Here is a 10,538-nt window from a genome sequence, read left to right on the forward strand (position 1 = left end):
GACTCCAGTTATATGTATATTAGACTGTCCACTTTGTCTTATGTATCTCTCTCATGTAAGTGGCTTCCAGTACAAGCTTATGATGTGACAGCTTTATAAGGTGAGAAGAATGACCCAAGCTAAAAATGTCAATGTTAGTAGGGCTCCATTTCTTTCTGGAGTTGCTAGGGAAGAGTCTGTTCCCACTCGGTTGGATTATTTATTGACTTTCAGGAGTAGGACTGAGGTTCTAGTTTTGTAGCTAGTCGTAAGCTGAGATCTTCTCGGGTTCCAGAGGCTGCCGAATTTCCTGAGTCCTAGCCTCCTCCTTCCTTTTTCAGAACCAACAGTGTGGGTTTGAGTCCTCTTGTCACAGCTGTCCTACCCCTTCATCTTCAGTTATCACTGCTTTTAAAAATCTATGTGATTTTGGGTCTACCTGGTTAATCTCCCCACTTCAGTGTCTTTAAGCTTAATCATATCTTCAAAGTCCCTCTCTCCATGTAAGGTAACAAAATCAGTCCTTTTGGGGATTAACCAACCACCCTGGCTACTTTAAGAATTTATACCATTAACAGGAAGAAACAAAAACTACAGTGTGAGAACCTGACTCAGGCACAGCCAAAAACTGGCTTCCTTATTCTTGATCCTGATCAACTCTCCTTATTTTAATCTCAGGCTATAGACACCAGTATTACTACTTCTTATTCCAATCCAAAGCCCCAGGTTAGTCAGAGTTGCTGTTTTAGTTTTTAATCCTTCTTGATAGGAAGAAATCAAATGTTCTAGTTTTACAGCTTCTTTAGGGGCTATAGTGAGAGCAAGCCGTAGTAACAATAGCGTGAGTTTATAAGGTACTCACCATGTGCCAGGATAATGCTGAGCACTACTATTTACTTTTCTCATTCAGTCCTTTCACCAGTCTGTGAGGCAGGTACTATTAACAGGTGAGGAAATTGTGCTTAGAAGTTGGGGGGTTTGCTCCAGGTTTGCCTGGTAAGTGGTACAGCTAGAATTCAAACCCAGATCTTTCTGATGTTTGAGTTCATTCTCTTTTTTTCTTTACCAGTTACTATACTGCCTCCACTTTATGATAGCATATATTAATTGCTTTTATTAAGTTCTTGTAAGTATTCACATGGCAAATTTACTGCTTAATTAATATTATTGTCTTAACTGAATGTATTTTACGGTTAATTTCATTTATGTTCAAACAGGTGAAAAACCATACAAGTGTCAAATTTGCAATCAATCTTTTAGAATTAAGAAAACTTTAACAAAACACCTGGTCATTCATTCTGATGCCCGGCCTTTCAACTGTCAGCACTGTAATGCGACATTTAAACGGAAGGACAAGCTGAAATACCACATTGACCACGTTCACGGCATAAAGTCTCCCGATGACCCTCTCAGTGCTTCTGAGGAAAAACTCGTGTCCTTGCCGGTAGAGTACTCATCTGACGATAAAATCTTTCAAACAGAAACAAAACAATACATGGAGCAGCCCAAAGTCTACCAGTCGGAAGCCAAGACCATGCTACAGAACGTGTCTGCCGAAGTGTGTGTCCCCGTGACGCTGGTCCCGGTGCAGATGCCTGACACGCAGGGTGACCTGGTGCGCCACACCACCACCCTCCCGCCCCCTACTCATGAGATCTTGTCGCCACAGCCGCCGGCCACGGATTACCCTCGAGCCGCTGACCTAGCTTTTCTGGAGAAATACACACTTACTCCTCAGCCTGCAAATATAGTTCACCCAGTCCGACCCGAACAGATGCTCGATCCTAGAGAACAGTCTTACCTTGGAACGTTATTGGGCCTTGATAACTCCACTGCTGTACAAAACATATCTAATAGTGAGCATCATTCATGAGCAGATCTAAACATTCCACAGACTTCTTCAGTGGCTATGCACAATGGTAGCCTAGCGCTGACGGCTTTTAAATTAGTGGGGCTGCTATTTTTTCATTTTCTGTATAGTTTCTCAAGTCCTCAGATGCTTTTCCAATCAAAAAAATATGTATCTCTGTTTACTGAACATATTTGAATATTTGGACCCATTTTGAGGTATATAATATTTGAAATAGACATTTTGTGATTTTTTTTTTAAAAGATTATTTAGTGCTAATTTTTAACTCTCTTAACTTTTCAAAACTATCAGCTGTTGACATTACGGGGGTATTTGTTTTTAAACATCGGTGGAAGTTTTTATTCTCCTTTAGTCTCATTCCTCTTTTCTCCTTTCCCCATCTTCCAAACAAGTGTTAAGGAACATGTACCTTTTAAGAAAGAATGTCAGAGTGTACTGATAATTGCAACTGTTCCTTATCCTGACTTAAGTTTCATGATTATTTCTTCCAGATTTAAAAAAAAATGAAATTAGGAATTTGAATTTATAAGAAAGTCTTGGGATCGATCTGTGTTGTTTTTCCATCTGGCCGTAATTTCAGTGTATCACTCTTCTTTGGTCTTTTGACAGACTCAAGACCAGAAAGCTGACTAATGTAGGATTAGCTTGTTAAATGAAATGTAGAACTGAAATAATTATCCAAATGATTGGTTTTTGCCTGTGCTTCAATTATTATGAATAAGAAATGGAAATACAGATGTAGGCATTAAATTATACAAGTTGACAATGTGTTAAAAGCAAAATATGGCAGTTTTAACTAGATATTTTTTAAGGTAAATTAACTGTTTGTATTTTGTCATTTATTTCAGAAACATTAACAGTATATCAGCATATATCATCATCTAACTAATTAAAATTCAGTTAACAAGCCACTTTTGGTCTCATTTACCTTGGCCAGCTGTAACTCTGGGAAATAGAACCTAGAGATTTTTGTTTAATTATTAGAACAGGGGCCAACAAATTATAAAATTCATGTCTAACTGAACTAAATGTTCATTTACTTTAATTAGAGCAAACCATTCCTTGTATACAGATATACATGTAACCTAGATCTTTATTTTTACTTTACACATAACCCTAATGTCTGTGATTATCCTTAATTTTTATGTTTGTATGATACAAAAGTTGAGGACTTGGTAAAAGGAAATAGCAGTTGGAGCAAAACCTCACTGATTAAAATTAAATGAGGAAAACAAAAAGTCAGCCAAAATTGTGAAATACCTTAAAGATGTGCACTTTCCATACTCTGAAGTCAATTTAAACTTAAACTAGGATGTTTCCTAGTGGAGCTGCTTGAAGGATTAGAGACTAGGCAGGGTTGATTTATTATTAGCATGTCCTTATGTAAACTACTGGAAAATAGCAATTTTAAGAGTTTTCTATTTCAGTTTTGTTTACACTCCTAATTGCTTTAAGCACTTTTTTTGTGTAAACTGTAAAGTCTGGCCCAGCCCTTGTGAAAAAGAAAAATCACAAATAAAATAATGAAGTTTAGCAAAAAATTTTAACCACTTAATAATGTGGAAACATGTTTGCTGAAGCACTTAAGAAATGAAGGTACTTTGCAGGAATATTTACCACACTAGTGGAAAAAAAAAAAAAAAAGTTGAGAATTGGGGCAGTTAACCAAAGTAGCTCATATAACTAGTAAAGCCAACCTGAGTTTTGCCTCATTTGTTGAAGTTTGGTTATAATTCTCCTATAACTGATAGATACAAGCAATGTATCAATATTCTTTTTAAAGCATTCTTACTTTTGTGTGGAAATGTTGTGTCTGGGGTACTTAACATGATAGAACTTGACTATATAAGGTACTATTAATTTGTCTTTCAAACTGACTTTTAAAAACATCTCTTTATGATTTTTATCATAAAGACTTTTAACTAAAAGACTTACTATGATGAAAAGAAATCACTTTTAAAAATGTACCCTGCCTTGAATATAAAACAATGTAGAAAAGTCTGGACTTAGACAAAGGCAAATAGTATATATGTATATGTGTGTGGTATATTATATGTTTGGTAGCAGAAAAAGAGGGTGTTGCATTTTCACATTCAAAAGAATACTTTGCTTTTTGAAGGTATTGACTTTAGGGTTCTTTTAATAATAATCTCCTAATGCTTTAAATATATAATTTGATTGTAGGAATTGGTTTACAGTATAGAACTTTTCTTGAATACATCTCTTATATAAAGTGAAACATAATTATATTTACTTATTATTGTAGATAACTTAAACTTGAAAAGTAGTTTACTGTTTTATAAAATGCTTTGACGGTTAACTCATTTAAACCTCATAGCCAGCTCTGAAGTAGAAATGGCATGCTGTATTCCCATGTTAGAGATGAAGAGTCTGAGGTTAAGCCTACATCGTTAGTAAGTGGCAGAGCTACTAATAGGGGAAGAAATAGAGCATTAATGAATGCTTTCCAGGTGCCAGGCACTGCATTTTCTCATGTAATCTTAAAAATAGTATGGGAGGTAGGTAGTATAATTCTTATGAAGAAATAGTCTCAGCGGGCAAACAAATCTTCTGCCTCTAATCTCCAAATTAGAATATAAGAAGTCTTAAAATTGTGAAAACCTCATGGATTTGGGCAAACTGAATGTATATATAAGTTTTTGAAGTTGGCACAAAAAATATGAAATGAGGCCTGCTCTTTTCAGTTAAGTGTTTGTCACATTTGATTTTGAGTATTTGGGGCAAATGCTCCATTAACTCTAAAATCCATGAATTCTGTAACTATACTTAAAATTTTGAATCTTGCAACTAAGGTCAGCCTCATTCAGAATTTTTTATTTTATGAGCATAATTTATTGTTTTAAATTAATTTTGTAGCTGATAGCTGTTAGCACTTATTATGTAAATTGAATAATTTATCAAATGTAGAAATTTGTTAACCTAATGCATTTTTACGTAAATACGCCAAAGATTTTTAGTAGGTTTTAAAATAGTTTAAAAGAATTTAAATTCTTTGTTGTTTGAATAAATATTTGTCCAAAGAAGCACAGTTGAAGTCCTAGGATTATGGATTTTCTAAAAAAAAATCATTAGTTTGAATACTAAGAATAAGTGTTTGTGTTTATATGTATTAGAAATAAGAACAGAAGAAAATACTCCGGGAGTAGTCATACTGACAAGCCAATTACAAGTAAGAATACTCTGTTTTCCTCAGTTTAATTAATTGAATGTTATCTTTTAAGTGGACACTATTAATTGCTAAATAATAATAAGCTGATTTTTTACACTACACTATTAAAATAATTTTGCCTTAGAATTTTTTTAGGACAAACTGAAGATTTTTTTGTAACAAACCCCACCTATTTTTTTGCAGCCTAAAATACCATTTAAGATTAGGGTTTGTTCTTCATGCCAGCAAGATTTCACTAGCTATGAAGGTGGTGATCTTTGCATACTTTTAAGTAACTTAGTCATTTATTGAAGAAGAGTAGCAAAAATAGGGTTTTAAACTGGTGCTTTATTAAGTGACTTCCTTTAAAGTGATGGTACATCATGAAGTAGGTACACTAATACTTTTCTGTCAACCTTAAAATTGTCAAAACATCTTGGCAGAGTGAGTGACTATAAGCTATTAGTTAAGGGCTAGTAGGTATTCAAAAATCATTCATTGCTTTCACTCTGTCATTAACAAATGAATTAAAAACACCGTTAACTGGTGTGTGTGCATGTAAGTTTGCGTTCTCTTCTCACAGGTCATTCTGCTGTATCATGGGTGGGAAGTCAGATGTGGAGCATCAGCTCTGCGACAGTGTCCTTTTGACCATGCCCAGTCATCTCTGGATTGAATGCTTTGTGCCTTTTCAGATTGAGGCAGCAGTTTGTAGTAGCTTAGAGTTGACTCTGCTGGCTAGGTTGTGCTGGTTAATAAATGATTGTGGTTGTTTTGTTATTGTTATGGGTCTTATGTTTGTGTTGCCTGCTGGTCAGGCAACAGTCTTTTTTTTTTTTTTTTAGGTTGCTTTATATTTTTGTAGGGAAACTGGCATCAAGTACTAGTATGAATTTTTTTTTTAATCTTTACTATTGTGGCCTTTCTAGTTACTGCAAAGCCACTCCTGGGCCTGTCTCTAGATACTCACTAGAGGAATCTGACAAATAAAATGAGCAGTGTGTCTGCCTCTCCATCTCCTCCCATCTCCCACCTTTTCTTCTGAATAATCCGTTACCAAACCACCCTGCTCTAAAAAGCAGCTTCTTCGCTCAGTTTGCCTAAAACTGAGCCAAAGGTGATGGTTTGAGATGAGTCTCTAAAAAGCAACATCCCAACCGACAACTTGAGTTGATGAACTCAGGAAAAATTAGGACTTTTGAAGTCGTATTTGGATCATTCTAAGATTCAGTGCCAAATTTTAAATGACTCAAAATGTATTTTTTAATAAGAGTCAAGTCATATTTCTAAAACCTGTAATAGTGTTATGGTAAATGTCACTTGCTATTAGGCTGAATAATGGATAATGTGACAATAATTTTGTAGTAATTTCTAGGAACCACAGACAGTTATTTTTAGGTCCTCCCCTTTCTTTTGCACATTCCTCTCTAAAGTCTGTAGTGGTTTTTGGGGAGGGGGGACTATTCCCTGTTTCTTCAAAAATTGTTTCTACTTCAAGGTACTTTTATTCTGGACTAGTGGCATACATTCTGCGCTTCCTCTTTGGCAGTGGCCTTAAGAAGGCAGAAGTAGCAGCAGTAGGTCATGTGAAGAATGAGGGGAAGGGCTGGTGGAGAGAGTATCTTTCCTGTATTTACTCTTCATCTTTCAATTTGCTGTGCACTCATCTTGAGTCTGTGACTGTTGAAAAATCCCTAAATAGTTTAAATTGAGCCTCTATAGCCATTCGTATAAAGAGAAAATAAGAATTATATTCAGAGAATAGAGGTTATACAAAATGGATATGTCTTTTTATTCTGCTTTCCCCCCCTAACTTCTTAGATAAAGAAGTAATTTTGGTGCTCATATTACTGCTAGAGATTCTAAAACATTTCTTGAATGAAGAGTGTGCACACTTATTGTTATTTCACCCTGTTGCTTGGTATTCCTGCTTTATGATTACACAATTTTTATTCCTTGTAACAATCGGACTTTTCTTATCCCTGTGGATAAAACTGTATTACAGCTGATGACTGAGGCTGCCAAAAATGAGCACAGAGGTGGGCACTTGGATTATGAGATTTATGATGTACATTAAAGTGGAAATGCCTTTGAACCTGTTTTCAGACTCCAATCTTAAATTTTGTTTTTAATCATTAGAACTTTTAAAAGCAACTACAAAGAAAAATCTAAAATACCAAGATTTATAATTTTGTCAACTGTGTGTAAAGTATCTTGTGAGTTTTCTAGATATTTTGACTGTCTTGTGTTTCCTGAATATCAATGTCTTTATAGAAAAATTCAGTTCTCTGTGAAGACTAGGAAGTGTGTTGTATGCTGAACTAGTTCTTTGTCTTGTTTTGATATTTAAATAAAGTTCTTTGGTCCTAATAAAGCATTCTAGGTTTTATTGAACACATTTTCACAGCATGACAATGCACAGTGCTCTGCCTGCCTCCTGAAAAATTGAATGAAAAGACAGTGAACACATAGAAAACCAAACTCTTGGAGCACAGGTATTAAAATATTATTCACTTTTCATAAGCTAGATATAATTTCAAATATTTTATGTTAAATGTATAAATCATTAATATTTAATGGTTTTTAATCCAACCAGTCCATCCTAAAGGAAATCAGTCCTGAATATTCATTGGAAGAACTGATGCTGAAGCTGAAACTCCCAATACTTTGGCCACCTGATGCGAAGAACTGACTCATTGGAAAAGACCCTGATGCTGCGAAAGATTGAAGGCAAGAGGAGAAGGGGACAACAGAGGATGAGATGTTTGGATGGCATCACTGACTCAATGGACGTGAGTTTGTAAACTCTGGGAGTTGGTGATAGACAGGGACGCCTGGTGTGCTGCAGTCCAGGGGGTCACAAAGAGTCGGGCATGACTGAGCAACTGAACTAAATTGAAGTGGCTAAAGAGGAGAGTGAAAAAGTTGGCTTAAAGCTCAACATTCAGAAAACTAAGATCATGGCATCTGGTCCCATCACTTCATGGCAAGATGGGAAAACAGTGGAAACAGTGTTAGACTTTATTTTTTGGGGCTCCAAAATCACTGCAGATGGTGACTGCAGCCATGAAATTAAAAGACGCTTACTCCTTGGAAGAAAAGTTATGACCAACCTAGATAGCATATTCAAAAGCAGAGACATTACTTTGCCAACAAAGGTCCGTCTAGTCAAGGCTATGGTTTTTCCAGTGGTCATGTATGGATAGGAGAGTTGGACTGTGAAGAAAGCTGAGCACCGAAAAATTGATGGTTTTGAACTGTGGTGTTGGAGAAGACTCTTGAGAGTCCCTTGGACTGCAAGGAGATCCAACCAGTCCATTCTAAAGGAGATCAGCCCTGGGTGTTCTTTGGAAGGAATGATGCTAAAGCTGAAACTCCAGTACTTTGGCCACCTCATGCGAAGAGTTGACTCATTGGAAAAGACTCTGATGCTGGGAGAGATTGGGGGCAGGAGGAGAAGGGGACGACAGAGGATGAGATGGCTGGATGGCATCACGGACTTGATGGACGTGAGTTTGAGTGAACTCTGGGAGATGGTGATGAACAGGGAGGCCTGGCATGCTGCGATTCATGGGGTCGCAGAGTTGGACACGACTGAGCAACTTAACTGAATTAATATATTTTCAATCATTAATGACAGTTATTATGCTTGAAGCAGCCACCTGCTGTTTTTCCCCAAGAAGTCTAAAGTGCAGAAAACCTCATGGATGGGCTGTCCCCTGTGACAGTGAGGGCCATTCTCACCGGTGCCCCTCACTCCCAGAACTGTACACTCTGGCCACAGGAGAGGCCACTGCAGGTTTATAAAAGGAACAAGCTGTGTCACAGGACACGCCTGGCCTTGCCAGCTGCTGTCTGCATCTGGCACCATAATTCAGCCTCTGTGGGCAGATGGTAGCTCAGTCAACTCCATGGACAGGAGTTCATTTCTTTGAAGCATGTCTTCCCAGTGGAGTCAGTGCTGTATGAAAAACCTAATTCTCTACTGCTGTGTAACATATTAGACCAATTATAGCAGACAGTGTCTTAAAACAGCAGGCATTTATTGCCTGCTAGGTCCGGTGGGTCAGGAGTCTAGTGGCTGAGCTGGTGGCTCTGGCTCAAGATCTCCCCTGCAGCTGAGGTCAAAGCTCATGGCAGTGCAGTGGCAAGAAGGGGCAGAGGAGCTATCCCTCGCCCAAGGTCAGGAGCAGCGGCCGAGAAGAGCTACCCGATGCCTGAGGTCAGGGGCGGCAGCTGAGAGGATCAACCCCACGTCCAAGGAGCAGTGGCTGCACGGGTGGAGGACGGCTGAAGGAGCTACTCCACGTTCAAGGTCAGGAGGGGCAGCCGTGAAGAGATACCCCTCGTCCAAGGTAAGAGAAACCCAAGTAAGACAATAGGTATTGTAAGAGGGCAGACACACTGAAACCATAATCACAGAAAACTAGCCAATCTGATCACACGGACCACAGCCTTGTCTAACTCAATGAAACTAAGCCATGTCCTGTGGGGCCACTGTCAGGACTGCTGACCCCACGTGACTTTTGCATAACATCTCAGTGTATAAAAGTAGACCATGGAAAATAAAGAATTGGGATCAGTTTCTCGAAAGACTGGTCTCCCCATGTCGCTCTCTCTCCCACTCTGGCTCAGTCTCCATCTGGAGCGCAGAACCCACCATGCTTACTAATTATGCCTGGGCTTCTAAGATCCGACCGGGGAGGCCTCAGTGTCTCCTCTCCTTCGGGAGAACGGAAGGACGCCTGTGGCCTACGTAAGTGGTGCAAGCTTCTTGTCTTGAAGTTTTATTGGTCTCCCGCGTAAACCAAGCCACTCAGCCTCTTTTCTCCACTGAATTTTCCTACTGAGCTATCCTCATTCTATTACTCCTTACATCTCTAATTAATATCTAATTGAAGCTATCGTATCCTGATCTTCGCCTACGCCGTCTCTCCTTCGAATACCCTGGATCAGCCGGGGCTGGTCCCCGGCAGCCACCCAAGAAAGGCAGGTCATGGTGGAGAGGTCTGACAGAATGTGGTTCACTGGAGAAGGGAATGGCAAACCACTTAAATATTCTTGCCTTGAGAACCCCATGAACAGTATGAAAAGGCAAAATGATAGGATACTGAAAGCAGAACTCCCTAGGTCGATGGGTGCCCAATATGCTACTGGAGATCAGTGGAGAAGTAACTCCAGAAAGAATGAAGGAATGGAGCCAAAGCAAAACAATACCCAGCTGTGGATGTGACTGGTGATAGAAGCAAGGTCTGATGCTGTTAAGAACAATATTGCATAGGAACCTGGAATGTTAGGTCCATGAATCAAGGCAAATTGGAAGTGGTCAAACAAGAGATGGCAAGAGTGAATGTCAACATTCTAGGAATCAGAAACTAAAATGGACTGGAATGGGTGAATTTAACTCAGATGACCATTATATCTACTACTGCGGGCAGGAATCCCTTAGAAGAAATGGAGTAACCATCATGGTCAACAAAAGAGTCCAAAATGCAGTACTTGGATGCAATCTCAAAAATG

The 10,538-nt window shown here is 38.5% G+C and overlaps 1 protein-coding gene across 1 annotated transcript in view; it reads left to right on the top strand.

Annotated features, from left to right (window-relative positions):
* The window catches only part of ZBTB41 (zinc finger and BTB domain containing 41), a 39,433-nt gene extending 32,032 nt beyond the window's left edge, over positions 1-7,401 (top strand). Inside the window, 1 exon segment of the mRNA XM_070384691.1 lies at positions 1,197-7,401. Within this exon segment, the coding sequence (XP_070240792.1) occupies positions 1,197-1,852 (656 nt within the window). The 3' untranslated portion in view covers positions 1,853-7,401.
* The last annotated feature ends 3,137 nt before the right edge of the window (positions 7,402-10,538 follow it).

The sequence above is a fragment of the Bos mutus genome, chromosome 16, assembly GCF_027580195.1.
Source record: "Bos mutus isolate GX-2022 chromosome 16, NWIPB_WYAK_1.1, whole genome shotgun sequence".
In the NCBI taxonomy this organism is placed as follows: domain Eukaryota; kingdom Metazoa; phylum Chordata; class Mammalia; order Artiodactyla; family Bovidae; genus Bos; species Bos mutus.